Source organism: Stenella coeruleoalba (assembly GCF_951394435.1).
Source record: "Stenella coeruleoalba genome assembly, chromosome: 15".
Classification (NCBI taxonomy): Eukaryota; Metazoa; Chordata; class Mammalia; order Artiodactyla; family Delphinidae; genus Stenella; species Stenella coeruleoalba.
The window spans coordinates 62095850-62121033 of NC_137161.1; the positions used below are offsets into that span (position 1 = coordinate 62095850).

General features: G+C 49.7%; 1 protein-coding gene across 3 annotated transcripts in view; it reads left to right on the top strand.

Annotated features, from left to right (window-relative positions):
* ABCC1 (ATP binding cassette subfamily C member 1 (ABCC1 blood group)) overlaps positions 1–24001 on the top strand; it is a 131356-nt gene extending 107355 nt beyond the window's left edge. For 2 of the 3 annotated variants that reach the window (XM_079944530.1, XM_079944531.1), the window contains 12 exons: positions 512–602; positions 2452–2584; positions 5500–5707; positions 7739–8049; positions 11957–12156; positions 13557–13683; positions 14253–14354; positions 16604–16750; positions 18519–18677; positions 19413–19579; positions 20676–20870; positions 21446–23128. In XM_079944530.1, coding sequence (XP_079800656.1) covers positions 512–602; positions 2452–2584; positions 5500–5707; positions 7739–8049; positions 11957–12156; positions 13557–13683; positions 14253–14354; positions 16604–16750; positions 18519–18677; positions 19413–19579; positions 20676–20870; positions 21446–21554 — 1949 coding nt within the window. In that variant the 3' untranslated portion in view covers positions 21555–23128. Of the gene's footprint in view, positions 1–511; positions 603–2451; positions 2585–5499; positions 5708–7738; positions 8050–11956; positions 12157–13556; positions 13684–14252; positions 14355–16603; positions 16751–18518; positions 18678–19412; positions 19580–20675; positions 20871–21445; positions 23129–23157 lie in introns of those variants that run through there. The other variant, XR_013831562.1, reaches the window with a different exon arrangement.
* Positions 24002–25184: the final 1183 nt, after the last annotated feature.

Consider the following 25184-nt stretch of genomic DNA (forward strand, 5'->3'; position numbering starts at 1 on the left):
GTCCCAGGTACCCCTTACCCCGATCTTCAGGCCCTCCCCTTGATCTGGCAAACAGAGGGTTAACTCTTGGCTGGGGGCATCTGGGACTCTAGTGTCTGATGCCCTTGTCAAAACTGGTTGTCATTTATTTTGGGTTTCACTCCTGCTTGGGATGCTTGGGGACCAGAGGACTGTGCCCTTTCCCCCATGTGGTTCACTGTGTCCTGGCTCCATTATCCGAGCTTCACACAGCACAGATGCCATCACCAGAACTGGATTTTACTGGTCACTGCTGGCACAGGGCACTTGCTCAGGCCCAGGGCCCTTGAGACGGTTGCAAAGCACCATCGCTGCCCCAAGGAAGCTGGTTCCAATATCTCCTGCAGCCCAGCTGGGGAGCCTGTCCGTGGCTGCAGCAAAGCAGGTCTTTCTGAGCTTCCGGGAGGCCAGGTTATCTGCCATCTCCCCGCACAGTGACAGGTTTTGGTGTCCAGCTCTTAAAGCCATGATTCCCCCTCCCCGCTTCTGCCAGGCTTAGCAGGTGTTGGCAGGCCAGGGAAGGAGATGAAGCAGGTGGAGAACGGCATGCTGGTAACGGACGCTGTGGGGAAGCAACTGCAGAGGTAAGGTGGGGGGTGGGGGTGGGGACACCCTGGGGATTCTCCCGGCACCACTTTCTGCCCCCTGCCTGGGGAGGGGGGAGAGGAGGGAGACGGGTGCCCGCGGCGAGGCTTACCTACCAAAAAAGGCCTTCAGCTTCTGCCTCCCTCCCAAATCCTTGCGGGGGGACTTCACTTTCCAGGGAACAGAGGCCCAAAGGGGAAGCCTGGTTCTGTTCCTGCGAGACGGCATGGCTCACACAGGCCTCACGATTTACCCATCCCTCTGCGCTTCTGACACTCAAGCTCCCTACATGGTGTCTGTGGCTCTTTGCTCAAGTCACGCAGAGGGGCCTGGAACGTTCAGGCTTTAAGCACCAGCAGCTGATTCAAAATAGAAGTAATATTGACGGCTGCGTTTTATGTCCTGTTAGGAGCCAGGCACAGTGTCAAGCCCTGTAAGGTCTGTGGACCTGGAGGTAGTTACTGTCATCTTCCCATTTTACGGGTGAGCAAACTGAGAGCTGTCCATAGGTCCCGCAGCTGCAGAGAAGCTGAGCTTGAATTTGAACCCGAGTTCGGCTTCTGAGTCAATGCTCCTAAGTTCTACACGTCGGTGCTTTAAAGAAGGTTGCTTTTGGTTAGATCATTGGGTATTTGGAGCAGCGGCATTAACCTCCCTGTGCCTCAGTTTCCTCAGTTGTCAAATAGGGTCTTTGGTGCACTCACCTTGTAGGGTTGTAGGAAGGCTTGTGTGATACGCTGCCTGTGAAGCCATCAGCACTCAGTAAATGCCACTCAGTTATTTGGGTGAGCTGGGACCGCCTGGGGTTACTTCTTTTGGGGTGGGGTGATTTCACAGAAATGGGCTGGGAAGGAAATTGGCACAAGCATCTGTGCCCCCCAGAACCCTGCCCATCACCGGTGATGAGCTCGGTGTGTGTGTGTGTGTGTGTGAAGCACTTAGAACAGTGCCTTGCCCGGAGTCAGCCGGGGCGTGAGGGGACACTGCCCCGGTCTGTGCAGGCGGCCAGCATAATTAGTCTAAGAATTAGCTGAGATGAGGCAGGCTCCTGCAGGCTGTCCTGGGACGTAGGGGCAGGTGACTGCGAGAGAGAGCCACAGGCGGACTGAGCAGAAACACACAGAACACTGGGTATTCGTTTTCCATTGCTGCATAGCAAAGGATCACAAGCTTAGTGGTTTGTCATCTCAGTTTCTGTGGGTCGAGGCGTCCAGGCACAGCTTAGCTGGCTCCTCTGCTCAGGGTCTCTCACAAGCTGTAACCAAGGCATTGGCCAGGCTGGGGTCTCAGCTAAAGGCTGGGCTGGGGAAGGGTCGGCTTCCAAGCTCACATAGCTGTTGGCAGGACTCAGTTCCTCAGTTCCCAACTGGCCACAGCCTGGAGCATCCCTCCGTTCCCAGCTCCGTGGGCTTCTCTGACCTCCATACACGCTTCATCAAGGCAGGCAAACCAAGAAGGCAGTAGGGTTGACGACCAAGGTGGAAATCGTACCCCATCCCTCTGCTTGTGTGGGTCTGAGCCGTGTACGCACACGCACGCACACGCACACACACCCATGTCATTCCCCAAGCATACACCTCCTCTGGGAAAGAGACTGCCCCAGGGAGGAAAGTGCTCTGAATGATGATCTGTCATGATCTGCATAAAGCTGGTGAGTACTGGTGGGCAGGAAATGCTTTCTGAAGTCTGCATAAAGGAGCGGTTCTTCCATGAGGCCCTGGGGCCAGACCCTTCCCCTCTCGGGGTCACCTGTGTAAAATCACAAGGGTGAACTAGTTTGGTGCTTTGGGGCCCCACCTCTGCCCGGGGCCTCCATGCGGTTGACCCCTGCGTGCCTTGCTTCCCCAGACAGCTCAGCAGCTCCTCCTACGGCGGGGATGTCAGCCGGCACCACACCAGCACCGCGGAGCTGCAGAAGCCCAGGCCCGTGGAGGAGGACACCTGGAAGCTGATGGAGGCAGACAAGGCTCAGACAGGGCAGGTGAGGGCGACGGCCCGCGTCGCTGTGCGTCCCTGGGGGCTGGACCCTGTGCGGAGTGCTGGGGTCGTCTTAATTCATGTCTTCCTCACAAGGAGCCTCGAAAGGTACTGTTTTAAGGGCCGGAAACCATACCGGAGGGCCTAGGTGACTTGCCCCAGGTCACAGCTGGTGCGTGACAGAGCTGGGATTTGAACCCGGAACTCAGACTCCAGGGTTGGTATCTGTAGTCTCTGCCGTCCTGACCACCGAGGCTTCGAGCAGCTGGGGCCCTTGTAAGCCGTAGGTGACCCGGATGCCTTAAATCAGGGCTTCCCACCTCACAGGGTTCAGTTGTGTGTGCCTTGGTTTCAGGTCATCACAGATTCAGCCCTATAGAACATTAATTGTGTAGTCAGAAAAAATTGTTTTTCACTTTTTAATTTCTATTTTTGCCCTTATGATTACAGGCAGATCCTGTTTTATTGTGCTTTGCTTTATTGCACTTAACAAAGACTGCATTTTTTACAAATTGGAGGTTTACGGCAATCCTGCGTGGGACACTGGTGCCGTTTTTCCAGCAGCATTTGCTCACTTTGTGTCTCTTTGCCACATTTGGTAGTTCTTGGAATATTTCAAACTTTTTCGTTAGTATTATAATTTGTTGTTATTATTACTATATAAAATATTATATTGGTTATTATTATACTATATTAACATTATATTATGATATTTGTCATCTGTGATCTTGGATGTTACTACTACAACTCACTGAAGGCCCAGATGATGGTTAGCATTTTTTAGCAATCAAGTATTTTTTAAGTTAAGGTGTGAACGTTGTTTTTTTAGACATAATGGTATTGCACACTTAATAGACTACAGTATAGTGTAAACATAACTTTTATATGCACTAGGAAACTGGAAAATTCGTGTGACTCACTTTATTGCGATGTTTGCTTTATTGCAGTGGTCTGGAACCAAACCCATAATGTCTCTGAGGTGTGCCTGTATGTCAGAAAGTCTCGGCCGGGGCTTTGTCTTTAATACCTGTCTTAGTCCCTTTGGGCTGCTGTAACAGAAGACCATGGTAGAGGTGGCTTAGAAATGACATACGCTGGGGACTTCCCTGGCAGTCCAGTGGTTAAGACTTCATGTTCCAATGCAGGGGATGTGGGTTCAATCTCTGGTCAGGGAGCTAAGATCCCACAAGCCTCGGGGCCCAAAAACCAAAACGTAAAACAGAAGCAATATTGTAACAAATTCAGTAAAGACTTTAAAAATATTCCACATCCAAAAAGAAAAACAAATGACATACATTTATCACTCATAATTCTGGATGCTGGCAAGTCAAAAATCATGGCACCAGCAGATGCAGTGTCTAATGAGATCTTCCTGTTCATAAATGGCCATCTTCTTGCTGTGTCCTCACATGACAGAAGGGATGAGGGAGCTCTCTGGGGCCCCTTTTATAAGGGCACTAATCTCATTTATGAGGACTCCACCCTCATGGCCTAATCGCCTCTCAAAGGCCCCACCTCCTAATACTGTCACATGGAGGGTGGGGGATTAGGATTTCAACTTACAAATTCGGGAGGAGACACGAACATTCCATCTATAGCACAGAGACTTGGAAAGTAAAAAGGAAGCACTCAGTTATACCTTGGACCTCTGTTCTTCCACCTGCTTCATTTTTTTTTGTTTGTTTTGTTTTTGTTTTTTAGTTGTTTTTTTGTGTGTGTGTGTGTGGTACGCGGGCGTCTCACTGTTGTGGCCTCTCCCGTTGCGGAGCACAGGCTCTGAACGCGCAGGCTCAGCGGCCATGGCTCACGGGCCCAGCCGCTCCGCGGCATGTGGGATCTTCCCAGACCTGGGCACGAACCTGTGTCCCCTGCATCGGCAGGCAGACTCTCAACCACTGCGCCACCAGGGAAGCCCTCACCTGCTTCCTTTTAACCAGATTGCACCTCAAACAGATGATGCTTATGACCCAAAATTCAGCATGAAAAGCCTGATGTGACAATGAGCACACACACAGGGAAAGATACCTGGAGTTTGTTGAAACCACACCAAGCTGGTTGGGTGTGAGGCTGGCCCAAAGCACATTGTCCCTGTCTGTGGTGTTCAGCCACCCTTTGAGTGGCTACACATAATTACGTAGCCCCCATGCTGGGCTCCATAGGGATATAGGAGTGAAAGAAGCCCCCAGCTGTCACCTGGTGGAGTTGGGGAACGGGCTGAGCAATGGGAGGCCAGTTGCGATTGGGAGGAATTGGTGTTGGGTGTTCAGAGGACTGGGGGTGGGGGGGATGTGACACTTGGTCGTGGGTGCTAGGCAACACGTCCCATCTTCCCATTTTCTTCAGACTCTTTGATGGCTTCCTGATGGTCCTGGAGTAAAAATCGGAATCCGGGACAGGATCTCTCAGGCCCTGTGTGGTCTGGCCGGTTCCTGTTCTTCAGCCTCATGTTGCTCCAGCCATCCTTTCCTCCTTTCAGGTTCCCTCCCACGTCAAGACCTTTGCACATGCTGGTCCCTCTGCCTGGAGTGCCTTTTTTCCATTTTCACCTGGTTAATTCTTTGATGTCCCTTCCTTAGGGAGAACCTCCTCTGATACCTCCCCACCCTGGGTTAGGTCAGGATGCCCAGTTTTATACTCATATGAAATCATGTACCACTTCCAGCCCTTCTCTGGGATTATGCATTTATCTGGGCAATGATTTGTTGAAAGCCTGTCTTGCCACTTGACTGGAAGCTCCGTGAGGGCAGAAACCTTGACTTTGCTGCTGCTGACTTGTTTGCCGAGGAACTAAGGGGGAGGAGGTCGTAGGCATGAGCACAGGTTAGGGGGCTGGACCACAGAAGCTGTTGAAGTTCCTGACCTTGGGTGGGCATGGCTGGTGGGTGCATTCTGTAAGATGCCTTCTCTCCCTGGTCTCAGGTCAAGCTCTCCGTGTACTGGGACTACATGAAGGCGATAGGACTTTTCATCTCCTTTCTGAGCATCTTCCTTTTCCTGTGTAACCACGTTGCTTCTCTGGCCTCTAACTATTGGCTCAGTCTCTGGACTGATGACCCCATCGTCAATGGGACCCAGGAGCACACGAAAGTCCGGCTGAGCGTCTATGGAGCCCTGGGCATTTCTCAAGGTGGGCCTCCCTGCTGTTGGCACTTGGAGCCACTTCCATGTCTTGTTACAGGATTGGGTCCCCCAGCTTGTCAGGGTTTTGCAGACCCACAAACCAAACACACATGAATAGTAACTATCGCATAATAGACACTGAGGTATTTGTAGAATGAATGTTTCTCGAACGCTCTGTTTCGTGTGGCCCTAGGAGACAGAGGGGAGGGGAGCTCCAATGTGCCCATTTTACAGATGAGGAAAGTTGAGAAATAGAAGGCGACCAAGGGCCCTTGCCCCTCATTGTTCTGGCAGGGTAATGGTGTTTCTGTAAAGTCTTATTTGTGGACTTTTGCCTGCTGCCTAAAGGTGGGAATTAGTTTATACTAGTGGTTCATAATGCAGGCAGTGTTGTCCTCAGAGGACATTTAGCAATATCTAGCGATACTTAGAGTTGTCACAGCTTCAGAGTAGGGGTGGATACTACTGGCATCTAGAGGCCAAGAATGTTGCTAAACGTCCTGCAGTACACAGCACAGCCTCCACAGCAGAGGATGTTCCAGCCCCAGATGTTAATAGTGAGGAAGTTGAGAAATCCTGCATATACCCTTCCTGTGGTCCCATGAAGGTACCTAGACACAGCAGCGTTAATAGTCATAGCTAATGTTTACTGAGCACTTACTTGGTGCCTGGTTCTGTTTTAAACACTTTAAGGTGTTTTAATTTATTTTATTTTTGCAGCAATCAAATGAGGTAGGAGCTAATGTTTCCCCCATTTTAGAGATGCAGAAACTGAGGCCCAGAGGGGTTAAGTAAGTTGCCCAAAGTCATGAAGCTAATCCATGGCACAGCTTGCATTGAGCAAGGCAGTGTGGCTCAGAGCCCATCCTCTTCACCACCACGCTACATGGTCCCTGAGCTATGTGTTTATGTGCTCATAAAAATGATGTATTTATGATAAATAGTGTATACATTCTGCATTTGGAGCACTTCTTGTGTACCAGGCACATTGCCAGGTGGGCCCTTTACGTTCAGCAGTGTTACAAGATGTGTCATTGTCCCCCATTTTACAGTTGAAGAAACTGAGCTGCAGAGAGGTTAAGTGACTTAAGGAAGGTCCCATGGCTGGTGAGTGGCAGCGAGAGGATTTGGCTCCAGAGTCTGTTGTCCTAGCCCCTGCCTCATGGCTTCCTTCTTTGATCAAGGAGACCAAGATCGAAGCTTCTCTATCCCTGTGAAATCACCTCTCTGAACAGAAAGGGTGCCCTACTGTGGCTTGTTTGGAGGGACCATAAATGTCTCATGATCTCCAAGAGATGGCTTTGAAAAAACCAGAAGAGCAGGCAATTTCCTAATCCCTAAAACTCCCTCAAAGCGCTAGGGTCTGTGGCCTTCAGATTATAATTAAGAGAAGAGAGAGCACAGAGAGGGTGTGATGTTGACCTGGACCCATAGCAGCAATGTCTGTTCCAGAGCTGTGCTGTCCAGTATGGTAGCCGCTGGCCTCATGTGGCTATTTGAATTTCAGTTCATAAAAATAAAATAAAATTAAAATATCAGTTATAGAATTACACTAGCCATATGACAAATGCTTGATAGTCGCATGTCGCTAGTGGCTACCACATGGGACAGCATAGTTGCATACCATTTCCATTATCACAGAAAGTTCTGCTGTACAGCGCTGGTCTAGAGGATGAGGCGTACAGATAAGAGCATGACGCTGGAGCAGGCTGCTGCCGTGGGAACCCCAGCTCTGCTTCTGATTGGCTGGGTCTATTGAGGGCAAAGGAATTCACCTACCTGAGCTTCAATTTCCTTATCTCTGTGGCATGAGTACTAATAGAACTTATACAGGGTCCTCATAAGGATTAGATGCATGTAAAACTCACACAGTGAGGTTTGTACATACTAAGTGCTCGATTCATAATTGCCACCATTATTATTTTTATTAGAAGCTGGGAGTCCAGGCTGCTTGGTCCACATGGTCACATGGCCACTCGTCCCTGCCCTCAGCCCGGTCCCTCTCCCATCGTGGAATTTAACGCGAGAGTGTTTGTAGGTATCACAGTGTTCGGCTACTCCATGGTGGTGTCCGTCGGGGGCATCTTCGCCTCGCGCCGCCTGCACCTGGACCTGCTGCATAACGTCCTCAGGTCGCCCATGAGCTTCTTCGAGCGGACCCCCAGCGGGAACCTGGTGAACCGCTTCTCCAAGGAGCTGGACACAGTGGACTCGATGATCCCGCAGGTCATCAAGATGTTCATGGGCTCCCTGTTCAATGTCATTGGCGCCTGTATCATCATCCTGCTGGCCACTCCCATGGTGGCCGTCATCATCCCGCCCCTGGGCCTCATCTACTTCTTTGTCCAGGTAAGAGGTGGGGTCTTAGGGTCCAGGACGAGCCCAGCTCTGTATCACTCTCCACGTGAGCACAGGGCTCCCTTTGTTTTGTGTTTCCTCAGTGTGGGGCTGTGGAGGACGTGCTGGAGGAGGGTTAGATTTATTTTTGTCAGTTTTGAATACCTAAGTTGATTGTTTTTAGCTTACAATAACCAAATATCCTTTTTTCCTAGCAATAAGGGTTTTTTTAAGCTGTAAGTTATAAAAGAAAATAAACTATAGCCATAAAGGCATCTTTATTATTAAAATTCCTTTAAGTATGAAATTCTTTAGGTCCTAAGTCCCCTGCAGATAATGAAGACATGAATAACAGCAACTTAAATATTTTTTTCCCTTGTAATAGAAATCTTGAGGTAGACTCTTCAGGGCTGGTGTGGCAGCTCCATGAGTTTGTTAATATCCCAGACTCCTTCACTGTGGGTTGTTTTTTTTCGGGGTGGGGAGGGGGTGTTGTTCTATCGTCTTTGCCTTCCGTTCTTAAGTTGGTCTCATGGTCCAAGTTGGCTACTGGAGCTCCAGCCATCACATTTCTATTTCAGAAAATAAGCTTGAGGAAGGGGAACAGGGCAAGGGAGCATTTGACAGCTGAGTCAACATCAGCTGTGGTGCTTCCAGTTGACAGATGAGCATGTTGAGGCCCAAGTGGGGGAGCTGGGAATGTGAACTCGTGCCCGATTCGAAAGCTCTTGCTGGTAACTGCAGTGCTGCGTTGTGCTTTCCTGCCTCTGAGAGGTTAGCTGCAGCACAGTTGCTAGTGGGGGACTGCTGTTTAGATGGGAGCGTAATGACTGCTGCACAAAGTAAGAGTAAGAAACCACGAGGTGCTCCATACCTCAAACTGCACTCTGTGTGGCCTGTTCGTGTGGGTCCTGGGAGGCCTTGGCCCAGTCAGCCAGCGCCCAAACCCTCCCACACTGTGGCCCAGTGACTGGTGAGTGTGAACAAAGGTGGAATGAGAGCAGGTCCCGGACCCTCGCTGTGTTCTCTTTAAATTGGTGCCAGCTTTTCTGGAAAGTCATCCAGCTGCACTTACCCAGATGCTATCCGAGTTCACACCCTGGCTGGACAATTTCCTGAAGGACCCAATTCAAGAGAACAAAATGGGCCAAATGCGGCGTTTGAGGCGGCTCAGATATCTGCCAGTAGCAGGGCCTTGAGCACACCATGGAACAACTGGGTAATGGAATGTTATGTGCCTTTAATGGGAGAATTAGGAAGACACTGTTGCGACACTGACAATTTTATTTTTAAACAACAAAGGGAATGAAGTTAGCGAAGGACCATGTTGTCAGCACACTATCATTATAACTAAGACCACGTGCATAATGTGTGTGGGCAGGACTGGAAAGAGAGGCACAAAAATGAAAACATTGCCTTTCTAAGGGCTGAGATTATGGGAGAATTTAGTTTTTTAATGGCTTTTAACTGAATATATGCTTGTCCTATAACCCAGCAGTCTCAATCCTCAGTGTATATGCAAAAGAAGAGAATCTATCAAGCAAAAACAACAAAAAGCTAGAATGTTCTTAGCATCTTGATTCATAATAGCCCCAAATGTCCATCACAGGAGGATGGATACGTACATTGTGGTATATTTATACAATGACTCAGCAGTGAAAAGGAATGAACTACTGATACACACAAGGAGGATGAATCTCAGAGATACTATGTTGATCGAAAGAAGCCAAACACAAAAGAGTACATTTGTGTGATTGTGTTTTTATGAAGTTGAAGAACAGGCAAGTACGATGTGGTAAAAGTCAGAGTAGTGGCTATAAGGAGTGTTGACTGTGAGAGGACACGAGAGAATTTTCTAGATTTTGATCAGGTAGTGGCTATGCAGGTGTAGATAAACATAAAATCCATAAAGCTGTAAAGATTTAGTGCACTTTCCAGTGGATGTAAGTTGCATCTCAAAAAGTGGCTTTTGGGCTTCCCTGGTGGCGCAGTGGTTGGGAGTCTGCCTGCCGATGCAGGGGACACGGGTTCGTGCCCCGGTCCGGGAGGATCCCACATGCCACGGAGCGGCTGGGCCCGTGAGCCATGGCCGCTGAGCCTGCGCGTCCGGAGCCTGTGCTCCGCAACGGGAGAGGCCACGGCAGTGAGAGGCCCGCGTACCGCCAAAAAAAAAAAAAAAAAAAGGCTTTTAAGGGTGTATGTGTGTAAGGGTATGTATTCTCTCTCTCTTTCTCGGGAAAAGATCTAAAAGGTTATATACTGAAATCTGAATAGTGCTTATCTCTGGATTGTGGACTTAATGTAATGTTTAATCTTTCTGTCTATATCACTCCAAGATTTTAAAAAATGGATATACATTACCGTTTTAACTTAAAAGCAAGTCATTTTTAGAAAAAGGAATGTAAGAGGTAAGATGATGTGGAATTCTGTTTGGGCTTCCACATTGCTGGAATAAGGCATTTCTGCCTGTGGAACTGTTTGGCATCCATGAAAATTACCCGGCACACGTCTTAGTGTCTCGGCTCTCAGCCCGCTTCCTGGCACAAGGCAGGTGTGTGTCGGGCAGTTATTTTCACTCAGGAGACCAGGCAATGTCTTGGTCTCTGAAAGAGTAAGGTGAGTCCACGAGGTGGATTATGTCTCCTGGAACAGAGCTTAAAAGGAAAGCTAATAATTATTTTTTAAAAACCAGGCTATTCCTTAACAAAAATAAATCTCAGGTTAGCTTTTTAGAGGAAATAAAATTCTGAGGACATGACAAGTGGAATAAATTGAGCAGGTAAAATGTTTTAGAACTGTTTCCACCCAGGATGAAAGAAAGCCAGGGAGAGGAGGTGATTCCAGGAGAGGGTAATGGGGACAGATGCCAGGGGGCCTTGAGCCAGACAGGAGGTCTGGATTTCATTTTGCCGCCAGAGGAAGAGATAGCATCTGACCGTGTGCAGGGATTGTCAGAACCACTGTTCTGAGATGGCCCTGGTTGGTGTGGTCCCTGGGTGAGTTTTCAGAGTTTCTGGAGCCCCAGAAGGCTGCCCAGCTTGCGGTTCAAATGACCACGTGAGCTGCCATCCAGAAAGAAGTGGCTGACCTTGGAGGCCCTGTCAGAGCCACCTGTTCTGTTCAGTGCTCTCCGTGGAAGGTCTCTGCCCCCAAAATGGCCCAGGGCACCCGACGCAGGCCAGGAGGCAGGAGGCCATGTCCCTGAGCACCCTGTGTCTGCTTGCCCGCCTCCGCTGTTGATGAAGCAGTGTTACATCTGCAGCACGTCCAGGAGAATAGAGGTGTCTTCAGATGACCAGTCCAGCCTGTGTCACAGCTCCTCAGCACTTCCAGTGAGCGACTCCATCTTGTTACATCTCTAACGAGCTGAATGCCCGGCATTAGGGCAGGAGCAGAGCGGATGTGGTCACTGTCCATGGGGACGGGTGGAGGCAGGGTTTGCGCTGAGGTCTGGTTGTCATAAAGCCACACTGCAGGGTCCATAAACCCTAGAGGTCAGTGGTATCAGAGGGGCCATGCAGTGCTGAGGTTAGCACTTTGACGGGGTTCAGATCCTAGCTCTGCCGCTTCCTAGCCACGTGACCTTAGGGAAGAGGTTGTCTTTAGTTTACTCATTGTGAAACTGGAATGAGCACCTCGTAGGTTTTTGGTGAGGATTGCATGAGCTGATATATGTGAAAGAACTTAAAACAATCCTAGGATGCTGGGCTCCACGTAAGCGTTAGTTATTATCATCATCACCACCACCGGCAGTATTGTGGGCGCTGTGCCTGCCATTCGCCAGCTGAGTCGGGACACCCTCTGAGAGCAGCCCAGCTCCAACATTTCGCCCCTGGAAGGATCCAGACGTTCTCCAGCGCAGCCCTGGGAGGCTGGGATGAGGAACCCTCCCCCACTCCCCATCTCTTCTCTCCCACAGAGGTTCTATGTGGCCTCCTCCCGGCAGCTGAAGCGCCTCGAGTCAGTCAGCCGCTCCCCGGTTTATTCCCACTTCAACGAGACCTTGCTGGGGGTCAGTGTCATCCGCGCCTTCGAGGAACAGGAGCGCTTCATCCGCCAGAGCGACCTGAAGGTGGACGAGAACCAGAAGGCCTATTACCCCAGCATCGTGGCCAACAGGTGGGCGTGGGGCCGTGGGAGGGGGCAGGGGGAGCCCCTTGGTTCCTGGATGAGGGTGTGGAGCGATAGACTCGGTGCGAGGAGAGGACTTTATAACCATTAAAAGCAGAAAGGAGCACGGTCAGCACGCAGCTCCAGGGGCATTGGAGTGCAAGGACAAAGAGTTCTTCTGGGGTCAGAAGATACTGCAGGATCCATCATTTAGCTGTTGTCCTGGTGCTACAGGATCATCAGTGACGGCAGGCAGCCTCAGCTATTGAGTGTTTTTGCGCCATGCTTCTCATCACACCACCCCTGTGTGATGAGTATTGGAAGCAGTTTACTTATATTAGGTTGAACCATGTGAAATTGCCATTTGGGGGATCAAGAATGATTAAATACCATCAATCAAAAAAAGGGGGTAGAAGTTTGCTAATTACTGACGAATCTGGAAAAGTATCCTCCTCACTTGCTTACCTCCTGATGTATTTTTTGAGATGTGGGATGGAAAACTCTGGGGAGGGGTAATAGCACCCTGGAAGTGACCCACTGTGCACAATGTAATCCCATCGTGTAAGACTGGGCAGGGAGATTGTGAAGTACTGGAGAGAACCTTGCCTTCCCTTGAAGAATTTTTAGGGAGTTTGTCAAAATCTGGGTGTGTGTGGGAATAGCTCACACCCTGAGGACCAGTCACATGGATCTTAACGCTGTAGTGGAAAAAATGTTGATACTACTGTCTTTTCTAGAATGCTTTACATTTTAAAACATTAAAATAATGTTCCTATGTGATATCTTATAAAAGTTAGCTTTAAACCAGTTTATATTTTAAAGCTAAGGCAATACATTTTAATGTTTTTGAAATGAGGGTGATCTGGGTCTGGGAACCCTTTGGCTGTGTTGAAAATGGTGGTTTATTTCTCACTCCCACCTCCTCGTCTCCTGCCAAGAAGAAAATTATTTTAAATCAGGGGGTGCCTCTTATAGTTGATAATTTCTTAGTATTTAGGAATTTTCTGGGACATATTTTTAAAAGCACACATGGGTATATTTTAAAGGTTTCAGTGAGAGAAAGTTGGTTCTTAAAAAGGCAAGCTTCAGTTTCCTGGAAAGGTCACTTTTGTAGAACTCTATTTTAGTTCCTGGGCTTGCCAGATTAGTGAGGAATTCCTGAAATCGTGTCCCTTCGGCCCTCCTTCCCCATGTCCCATGAGCAGGGCAAATGAGGCCTCTCTCAGGAACTATTGGGGAATTATTTCAGTTAGCAAAGTGGCCACCACCACCACCCCGCCCCCCAGCTATAAATCAAGTCCCTGAAAAGCTGACTCTGGGCGTGTGTGTGTGTGTGTGTGTGTGTGTGTGTGTGTGTCCGTCCATGTGTCCATGTGTCCGCCCGTCCCTCTGCCTGTGTCTCCACGTAGGTGGCTGGCTGTGCGGCTGGAGTGTGTAGGCAACTGCATTGTCCTGTTTGCCGCCCTGTTTGCAGTGATCTCCCGGCACAGTCTCAGTGCTGGCTTGGTGGGCCTCTCGGTGTCTTACTCACTGCAGGTAAGGGGGGTGCTCTCAGGTGGATTTTCCAGTTCTCTTAATGGGGAGCCAATTGTCAGGTTTTTGGGCCTTTGCTTTGGATCTCTGTGGGAGTGGGGGAGAGGAAAGGGGACCAAGTAGAGTTTGACGAGCAGGTCTAGAGCCCAGTGACCGACTGGTGCAGGAGAGAAATTAGATGTGCGGCCCTGATTCCCCCATCAGCCAAGGAGAGTCCTTGATGGCATGAGAGGATGCCCCCAGCTACAAGAGAAATGTACTTAATCCTATAAATTTCCCTTGAAGTACTGCTTTAGCTGCATCTCCCAAATTTTGATACATTGCGTTCTCTTCTTATCATCTGGTTCAAAATATCTCTTCATTTCCTTTCTGATTACTTGTGTGGCCCCTGGGTTATTTTGACATGTGGTGCTTGCTTAAGAGACACAATGTAGGAAGTCTGGCCACAGTACTTGGGGTTGCTGTTTTGTGTACCTTGGTTATCTGAAACATTTCATAATGAATAATGACTTCATGGAAATAAAGCAACTCTCGCTCACTCTAGAAGCTCCATGTGACTCTTCCACTCACAGGTCACCACATACTTGAACTGGCTTGTTCGGATGTCGTCCGAGATGGAGACCAACATTGTGGCCGTGGAGAGACTCAAGGAGTATTCAGAGACTGAGAAGGAGGTAAAGCAAGCCCCCGGCCTGACGTCTTGGCCATGATCTTCAGTGTGGCTTTACCCAAAATAATCCTTTGAGCCCTACCACGTGGGCCTTCAATAGGCAACCTCTATCTGACAAAAATAATCTTCTGTTATCTGTTATGTTTTTTGCGGGGAGGACTTACATTATGGAAAGTGAATCATACTAATTTTCTCTTTAAATAAGTTTAAACATTAAAATACAAATGAGTCGTTTAAAAATATTAAAAGTCAGGAACAAGAGAATCAGTACATGGATATTGCAAAAATCATGTTATTGGTAAGGAATTGACCAAAGTTTGGGAAACCCTGCATTTATTTAACCCAAGTCCTCATTTTATAGGTGGAATAAAAAGGCATGTAGGGAGGGACGATGGCTGGTCCGAGGTCACGCATGGTCCGTGGGACAGCTGGGAGTAGGACCCAAGTCTCCAGGCTTTGGTGCCATGATTCCCCTAAAAACTGCCTTATTCTGCCCACACACCACCTCCGAATAGCAGTAGTAGTGTTAATAATGGTAATAGCAGTGATGCTTGGAGATACCACCATCCCCACTACTACCAATAATAATAGTAATAGGGACACACATATTGTGCTCTTGTGGGGTGTCAGGGCCTGTACTAAACATTTTACATAGAATAATTCATTTATTCTCTACACAGCCTTATAACTCACATTCTACTGTTATCCCCATTTTGCAGGTGAGGAAATGGACAGAGAGAGGTTAAGTTGCTTGCCTAAGATCACATGGCCGGTAAATGGCAGACCCAGGATTTGGGTGTGTGCCTTTATGCCGCACTTTATTCCAAGAAAGTGCCCCTTGGGAATGAGACCAAAGTGACCCTGGTTAGACTTTGTCTTGAGGATTTACAGAGGTGAACTACACCAGGTCCTTTAATGCTCTGACTCGGTGAACCAGGGCCCACTTCCTCAGAGAGCATCTGTCAGAATGGTGTGAGCGCCCCCTGTGGAAATAAGAGCACATTACACCAGGAGTTTCCCACCCTACACTGAATTTATCTATTTATTTATTTTTAATTTATTTTTATAAAAGCTTTCGAGATGTAATTCTTATGCCACTCAGTTCACCCGTTTAAAGTGTGAAATTCAACTTAATTTACTTTTAAAATATTTTACTACTTCTAATTATTTATTTTTATACTTTTAGAATAAGAGCATATTTGAAAAAGAGAAAGATCACCAGTCCTACCACTATTAAAATATATGTATTTACTTATGTGTTTATTTATATTATGTATGATATTTATTTATAGATAGAAAGCTCCAACCACTTCTCTCCAGTCCCCTTTGTGTTCTTATAGCATGTCCCCTTATTTATATAAAGGGTGTAAAAAAATTAACATAAGAAGTTTATGGGCGAGAAAGGATGGACTTTCTCTTTTATTGCCCTCACCATTCCTCTCCTTCCCTGAAGATAGCCCTGAGCCTGGCCCAGAGCACATCCAGAGGTAGACCTCAGGAAATGCTGAAATGAACTAAGCAGCTTTTCAGAAACAGGGGCTGTGTGACCCCAGGCAAGTTGCTTTCTCTCTCTGTGTTTCAGTTTCCTCATGTGTAAACTGGGGATAGGAAAGAACCCACTCGTGGGATTGTACTGAGGATTAAACGACGTAATGTGATAGAGTGACCTTCAAGTGTTAGTTGCTGCTTTTACCAGACCTTAGAAGCCATTGGAGTATCTCACCTTTACCCTTGTGTCTGTCGAGAGAAGACCACTCATTCATTGATTCAGTCCATGAGTGTTTATTGAACACCTACTATGTGCTCTGGGCCCTGGGATATAGCAGTGAACGAATAAAAGAACCTGTCCTCATAGAGGGGATTTCCAGTGGGCGTGGGTGACAGAACAAGCAAATATGTACTTAAAATGCTAGGAGGTGGGTAAGTGCTCTGAAGGAAAATGGGGGGGGGGAAAGATGGGCCCAGGGCTAGGAGGGTGGTCTCATTGGCCTGAGATCTGCAGCAGGTGAGCAGGTCCAGAGGGTAGTTTGGGGAAGAGCACTCCAGGCAAAAGAAGCTGCAAGTGCAAAGGCCCTGAAGCAACAGGTGTGGGTGTTCATGGAACAGTCCAGAATTCAGTGTGGGGAGCGTAGTGAGTGAGAGAGAGAGCCATGTGGTCAGAGGGGTCATGGAGGCCACTCACACAGAGCCTTAGGGCACATGAGGTGGACTTCAGACGCCTGAACCCCACCCCACCACCCACTGTGATTGCAGGCTCCCTGGCGAATCCAGGAGATGGCACCCCCCAGCAACTGGCCCCAGGTGGGCCGAGTGGAGTTCCGAGACTACGGCCTGCGTTACCGAGAGGACCTGGACCTGGTTCTCAAGCACATCAACGTCACCATCGATGGAGGGGAGAAGGTGGGCGCACTTTGACCCCCACCAGTTCACGGTCGGGCGTAGGTTGCCACCAGGCAGATGAAATGAGCTTCCTCATTTTCCCAGTCTGTCCCTGTCCCAAACCACAGGGTGGAGTGGCCTTTCGGAGAGGGGCTTATGGAAGTAAAAGCTGCTCAGAGTGTCCCAGCAGGGTTGCAGACTGGTAGCCCGAGGGCCAAAGGAAGCCCACAGATACGTTTTGAAAGAAATCTAAATTGCAAATGTTGAAAAATCTGGAATGTTTTATATAAAAATCCATTTCCTGCTTTTCTTGAAAGATCAGAACACGTGGCAACACTGGGCCCATCCTCCTTGCCTGACTCTTTCTAGACAAGACACGAGCCTCCCAGTTCACCGACTGGTCCCTTCCTGCTCCATTCATGTGCCCACTCAGCCCCTTAGGCATTTGAGTTGGCAGTCTCTAGAACAGAAAGACGTCATCGTCACTACTAGGGATGGCTCAAGGGACATGTGAAATGGACAGAATTTTGGAACGTATTGCTGTTCCTGGAAGACATCCTTGCTCTGAGACCCAGGGTCCTCCTGGCCGTTTGCCAGAAGACAGTGTTTCATCTCTGAACATACGAATTTGTTAAACTTCCTACCCCAAGGCTCAGAATGTACCGTTCCCATGAGAGAATTTCTCCAACTTATAACAAGGGGAGGAACAGAGTGGGCGGTGTTCTCACTGACGCTTTATGGCTTATGTTACATCATGAGACTCTGCTCTGTGAGTTGCTGTCAGAGGGTGGAGGAGCTGGCCTCTTTGGAGCCCAGATGAGAAGGGAGAGTTCTAACTGGAACATCAATCATTGGCCATTAAATGGGGAGCCCAGTTCCCTCAAGAGAGGATAAGTAGAGGCCAGGTTGTATCCCTAACCTCTTTCTGCTTCCTCAGCTGGGATGCAGGGGGATCTGCTTGAACCTTGGAGATATTTCAACAGCTCAGATATTTCACCAGAACAATCTGATTGTTACTTAATATTATCTTGAGTTGAAAATAACTAATTTATAAAAAACAGCTGATTAGCTATTATTTGTAATGAGGTGGATGGACCTAGAGTCTGTCATACAGAGTGAAGTAAGTCAGAAAGAGAAAGACAAATACCATATGCTAACACATATGTATGGAATTTAAGAAAAAAAATGTTATGAAGAACCTAGGGGTAAGACAGGAATAAAGACACAGACCTACTAGAGAATGGACTTGAGGATATGGGGAGGGGGAAGGGTAAGCTGTGACAAAGTGAGAGAGTGGCATGGACATACATACACTACCAAACGTAAAATAGATAGCTCGTGGGAAGCAGCCGCATAGCACAGGGAGATCAGCTCGGTGCTTTGTGACCAGCTAGAGGGGTGGGATAGGGAGGGTGGGAGGGAGGGAGATGCAAGAGGGAAGAGGTATGGGAACATATGTATATGTATAACTGATTCACTTTGTTATAAAGCAGAAACTAACACACTACTGTAAAGCAATTATACTCCAATAAAGATGTTAAAAAAACCTAATTTTAATTTCTAAAAAGAGCTGGCAAAGAGAAGGGAGTCCTTCTTGACCTTTGGCCAAAACAGCCCCTAAAGGAATGTCTCTGGGAAGCTGCTGAGGGTGGGGGCTACGGTGAGAGGTGGGTTGACCAGATGACTGAATCGCTCTGGGGCTGGTACTTAAAATGAGGGCACCATGGGGCAGGAGGTAACCCCAGATAGCAGCATTCCCACCTCACCCTGGGCCCTTCCTGTCCCACAGGTTGGCATCGTGGGGCGGACAGGAGCTGGGAAGTCATCCCTGACCCTGGGCTTGTTTCGTATCAACGAGTCTGCCGAGGGAGAGATCATCATTGACAATGTCAACATTGCCAAGATTGGCCTGCACGACCTCCGCTTCAAGATCACCATCATCCCCCAGGTGGGGCCGATGGGCTGGGCTGGGTCACGCTGAAAGCGACATGTGTGTATTTTCAGGACAAACCTACCTTTATTCCTACTTTCATGATTTTTTTTTTTTTTTTTACTGAAATTATGCTGTGTTTCTTCACGGAATCTCCTCTTAGCACATAAATAACAGTGAACCTTAAGCAGGTTTCATTCATTCCTTCACTCCTGCCACCCAGTAGGCAGCTTCCTGAGCATCTCACAGGATACAGTTAAGATACTGGCTTCTCTGCCGGCTGCCGGTCAGCACAGGGATCTCTGACCCTCCCAAGAGCTAGGCGAGAATGATGAATTTTCTAGACTGATGCCAGTAGGTGGTGATTCTTTAATACGTTGCCTTTTAGTGTTGTTTTGCCTTATATTTCTCCTAAGGTTCTTATTTGGAGGTGGGATGGGGAGGAATCCAGGTACCTTGCAATTAGGAATTGCCCATGCTGCATCTCCCTTCCCGAAAGTTCCCAACACATTTGCATATTGAATGCTCTGGGAAATCTTGCAAGAAAGAAATCTATTTTATTTCACTTAATCCAGAGTTTTCCAGGCTTTTTTCCCCCATTATTGACATCTTCGGAAGTGGTGATTCCAAGGGACTGTGAAACCCCATTTTGAACAATTCTGGCAAGAACTTTCTACATTGCACCTCTTTGCCCCACCCGTGTCCACCGTGACGTGAGCCTCACACGTCATCTGCCATCTTCCCTTCGAACAGGACCCCGTTTTGTTTTCGGGTTCCCTCCGCATGAACCTGGACCCATTCAGCCAGTATTCAGATGAAGAGGTCTGGACGTCTCTGGAGCTGGCCCACCTGAAGGGCTTCGTGTCGGCCCTTCCCCATAAGCTGAACCACGAGTGCGCAGAAGGCGGGGAGAACCTCAGGTAGGCGGGGGTGAGGCCCCAACCGGGTCTCCTCGGCTTCAGCTCTCCCTCCGTCAGGGCGTTTGTAGGTTTTGTCCATTTCCATCTGGTTCAGACCTGGGTTTGAGTCCCAGCTCTGCCACGTGAGCTGTTTGTCTCTTAACCTCTTGGGGCCTCAGTTTCAGTATCTAAAATGGGTTTCAATCTAGGCTCATTTTACCATGAGGTGTAACCAGGATGGCCAAAACGCTTCCTTGCTTACACCAGGTCCATTCAATGGAGAGTGGCTATCAGTCGTTAAACTTTGGAAAGGCTTCTCTTCCAGTCAGTAAATAGCACTGCTCTGAGCCCTCCCTGTCCCCACCCACTGCCCCAGCTGCCGTGGTCCGTCTCCCAGGCTCCCCAGGATCCACCCATGATCCAGCAACTGAAGTGTTAATGCCTGGCGCAGCAGAGATCCTGTGCCTCTGTCACTTACCCATCACCATGACAACCAAGCACCAAACCTCAGGTGTGTTCAACAAGAGCCTGACCGCTCACACACTGGGGCGGTCAGCCAGGCAGCTCTGCTAGTCTTGGCTCACGCACGTGGGTGGTGGCCGCTGGCTGTAGGCAGATCTATTCGGCCTCCGCTGGGGGCAGTTAGATTCTGCCCCGTGTGTCCCTCATCCTCCAGCAGACCAGCCCAGGCATATTGTCATGGTGATGGCAGAGGTGCAAGAGTGAGCAAAGCCTGGTGTGCATTCCCATTTCAAGCCTCTGCCGGCCTTATGTTTGCCAGCATCCCATTGGCCAAAGCCAGGCACGTGACTGAGTCCAAAGTCCGCAGTGAGGGGCCCCACAGAAGGCATGGATATGGGATCATTTTTGCTACCTGTTATTTTGGATAGCACCTCTGAGCCCTGTGTTGAGAATGATTCTGAGCCTGCTTCTAGCTCAACGGGAAGACCATTCTGATTGATTAGTGATGTCTGCCATGGGCACAGATGTGGGGAGTGGAAGTGCTCTCCTGGTCTAAGCAGCACCCAGTGTCTCTTCTCCCTTCTCACAGTTCAGGCCTAGGCTCAGGGTCAGGGTGGTTTTGACACTGTTTCCTGGTCCTTCTCTCCCGGTCAAGCGTTGGGCAGCGCCAGCTTGTCTGCCTGGCCCGGGCCCTGCTGAGGAAGACGAAGATCCTTGTGTTGGATGAGGCCACGGCGGCTGTGGACCTGGAAACGGATGACCTCATTCAGTCCACCATCCGGACGCAGTTTGATGACTGTACCGTCCTCACCATTGCTCACCGGCTCAACACCATCATGGACTACACGAGGTGATGCCCTGGCACAGAAGGCCTCTGGACCTTGCGGTCCACCCCAGTCACCCATTCATTCATTCATTCATTCATTCAACACTGTCGTTATGCCTAGTGACAGCCTGAGCTGGTGGAACGTCTCTTTGTCCTGGTTAGTACCAGGCATTTTTTGACATCACTCAATCATTTATTCAGTCAACACATGTGTGGAGTGCCTGCCACATTCCTGGCTCCGTTCCAGGCACTGGGGACTGAGCAGGGATCTGTCAGACAGGGAGCCTGCCTAAGAGACCTTACAGATTAGTTGGGGGCTGGGTGCAGAGACAGACAATAAACACAGCAACAAATAAAAGGGAATTGTGCTGGGAAGGAAATATAAAAGGTGATAGAGAGTACTGGAGGTAGCATCACAGGACATTGACATTGACTAGAACTGGGGTTGAGGATGGGCAGCCAGGTGGAAGGCTACTGTAACAGTCCTGGCATAGGGTGTTAGGGGCCTGACCCAAAGCAGGGACTTGCCCAGGTGGGCTCTTGGGGCACGAGGTGCCAACCCCTTCCCCACCCCTCATGTCTGCGTCCCCTCCTTGCAGGGTGATTGTCCTGGACAAAGGGGAGATCCGCGAGTGTGGTCCTCCCTCCGGCCTCCTGCAACAGAGAGGTCTCTTCTACAGCATGGCCAAAGACGCTGGCTTGGTGTGAGCCCAGAGCTGGTGCAGCTGCTCAGAACTGCAGGGCCGACATGCCAGCAGCCAGGGATCAGTCGGCATCCTTGGGAACCCAAGCCTCGCGTAGACTGAAACCAAAAAAAAAAAAAGAACAACCCAAAACCAAAACACACAGAAAGCAGCCACCCTCTGGCCCCCTGCCTGGAATTGGCTGTGAAGAAACAGGAGAGACACAGGGATGCAGTGCCCCCAAAACACGCACATCCTTGCCTCTGTTACCCCCACAGATGCACACATGTTCTCACGCCCCTGGGAGGGCACATGTGCTCTCCGTGCTCTGTGGGGAGGTTTGGGCCGCCAGACTTCCAGAGAAATCGGTTGCATAAAACATGCTAGTGACCAAATCCAGCCAACTGCCTCAGATCTCTCCAGCCGAAGTCTGCAGGTTCCAAGCTTTCGAGAAGCTCCCTGGTCCCCGGCACCTCTGTCCTTGCCTGGCTCTACCCAGATGCTTGTTTCCCCAAGGCTGCAGTTTGGAGGTGAGGGGCCTGGTGAAGGTCATTTTCACTCTCAGGCAGTGTCCTGAGGGGCATGGACGCGCTTCTCACCAGCCATCTGGTCTTCTGGGTGCTCAGACGTGGGAACCAGTGTCACAGCGCTGCCTCCACCGGGACTTGCTTCATGGACCAGAGGCCGCATGTCTCCCAGTGCTTCTCGTTGACGGGACTGGGCTGGCCTCCGGGTGACCTGGCCCTGGAGCTCCAGGCCGGGAGAGCTCTCTCAACGCCGACTTCCCCGCTTGACTGCTCACCTCGTCACCCGCTCCCGTCTTTGCCTTGCCTTCCTTCCTCCCTCTTTCTACCTGTAGCTAGAATGGGTTTACGCCTTCAGGTGCCCGAAAGAGAAGACCTGGTCATGGTTATTCAGCATTCAAAGCCAAGAGCGCTGGTGCCTCCAGGTGTGAGCAGTTGGTACTGAAAAGAGCCCCGTTGAGTCTCCTCCTTGTTCTTAGAGTTCAGTTTCTCACCCGGGGCCTCTGGTTGGCTGTCAGGGGCGGCGGGGTGGAGAACTTGACTTACGGTTACTGAGTCTCTTCTGGGACAAGAAAAGAACCCATTCATGAGTGTCAGTGATTTTCTTTTTCTTTTTTTTTTTTTTTAAGTACTGCTCTAGGGAGAAAAACAGTCTCAAGACTTTAATTTCTTGGGAGGAAGTACTGGGCCGAGGAGCAGCATCCCAGGGAAAGGCCAGGTTGGCTCAGCATCTGGTGGTTGGTCCCTGTGTTCCTGGAAGGAAACGGGCAAGTGGGGTCCTTTCTTCAAAGCCCTGTAGGTCCCTTGATTGGAGACCAAAGTGAGACCCAAAAAGCAAAGAGAGGTCACGGCTGCCCCAGGATTCATGCTCGCTATGTGAATTACGTTGCTGACTTCAAGCCAGAGAAGCATCTTTCTTCTTTTGGGTGGAAATACATATTTATTTTTTGTAAGTTAAACCATTATTTCACATTAGATAAACCAAGTGTTTCTTGGGGATCTTTTTGTAATGACTTACACTGGAAACGTGAACATTTGCAAATAATTTGCAGTTAAAAAAAATATTTTATTTCTTTCTAAACGACTGTTCCATTTTCTTTCTAGCGAAGGTTCCTGCCGTCTCTCCAGGAGTCGGGATGGGGCACCCTCTCATCTGCTGCTGTTCTTTCTCCTTGGCGAGCATGTTGTTTCTAGCGGGAGCTCTTGGAATTGGGAACCTAGAGATTAAGAATCAGGTGGGGTTTGGTGGGGAATCGGCGTAGCACAGTGGACAGGGTCCTGCCCTTGTCATCTGCAGGCTGTGTGACCCTAGGCAGGTCACTTAGTCTTCGTGCCTCAGTTGCTTCGTCTGTAAAATGGGGCTGATCCCTGCCTCCTGGGCTTGTTGTGAAGATGAGCACTGATGTGTGTGTTACGTGCATGGCCCAGGTTGGGTTCTAAGACACAGGCGAGGCAAACATCACACATGGCAAGAATTAGCCTTGGAAATCCCTTTGTGGTGTTAGGCCAGGCTAGGCTATGCTGCAGTAACAAATTGGCCATAAACTCTTGGGACATGAATACAAGGGTGTATTTCTCATATATTTCTTGATGAGAATCAGGCGCCTCTCCTTTGGTACGATGACTGACAAATCCAGACCGTTCTGGTTTTATGACATCGCCTCTCAGGGGCTGGCTTCTGGGTCACCACAGCTGGGGAAGGGAAGTTGTGGACGACTCACACCCACTGTTACGTATCTCAAACCAGAAGTGACACAAGTCAGTTCCACTCACAGCCTGTTGGCCAGAATTAGTCACATGGCCCCACCAGGCCACAAAGGAGGCAGGAAATGCAGGGACACATAAGGAAGGAAGCCCCTTCCTGTGGTAACTGATGTCATTTCTCAGTTTTGGATAGTGGGGGAGGAAGACCGGGGTGTTGGGATCTGAGTTCGTATTGGTGAGTCTGGACAGTGAGGAATGCCAGGATTTGGGGAGCACACACCCCAGGACCATGCTCCAAGGACACATGCAGGTGGAGCGGCCAGCGCTGGCTGCGTGTCCCCTACCCGCCCCCCGCCTCCAGGCTGCCTTGTCTGAGGAGCTGGGAGGTGAAGGTGCTCAACGAAAAGCAGCTGCGAGGTTGTCACCCTTAGAATGAGAAGCACTTGGATGTGCCTTGTGGGGAGTCGACTTTAGATGTGGGTGTGTTTCTGTCTCAGGGCCTGGCCCTGAGTATTAAAATCCTGGGTCAGATGCTAAATGAGTGTGCGATCGGCATGTGCCTTCCACGTCAGGAAGAGGGGCGGGTGCAGCATTAACCCTGAAGAGAGTGAGCCAGGGTGTGGAGGGGGGTGGGAGGGGGCCTGCACACCTGCTCTTCCAGGTGAGTGCCCCAGCGCCGTGGAAGAAGGGGAGAAGCAAGCTTTGTTGTGCACCTGCTGCGTGCCAGGCCCGGGGCTCAGCGCTTTGCACAGCTCTCCTCGTGGGAAAGGAGCCCCGGGCCAGAGAGCATCCCCAGCAACGCTTGCCTGCTCACCTCGCTGCTCTTCTTCCAACCTCAGGGTCCTCTCTCTCTTCCCAGACGTCTGCGTCACCTGCTCCTTTCCCTATTTGACAGGGGCAGCTCTGTGCAAGCAAGGCTGTAATCTCTTTATTTCTTGCTGAAGGCTCATCTCTAGAGCAGGGCATGTGGCACGTGCTTAGTGACTGCATTCTCCAACCTGGGACTGTGCTGTCCCTGTGCCGGGCCGGAACCCAGAGTGAAGTCACTCGGGCCCTAGAACTTGCCCTTCTGGAGTTGCAGCTTCCTTGCTGGTACAACTGGGATCTTTGTAGCCACCTGGCCAGGTGGCTGTGAGGATGAAGACAGCCATGCCTTGCCCTTAGGATGCCTTCATACGTGGTGATGCCGTCCATGCATTCATTTGTCTGTTCATCCATCCACCTATTCATTCCCTCCATCCATCCAGTCATACAGTCAGTATCTATTGACCCCTCCTACGTGCTGTGTACCACGCTGGGTGCGAGGGAAAGCACAGCCAATACAAATGCACAGATCTCTCGTCTCAGTTCAAGAAGGAAAGGAGCCCTTTCCTTCCCTTCTGGTGGGATTCTAGAGTGGAATTCAGCTCTTATCCATGAGCGATGTG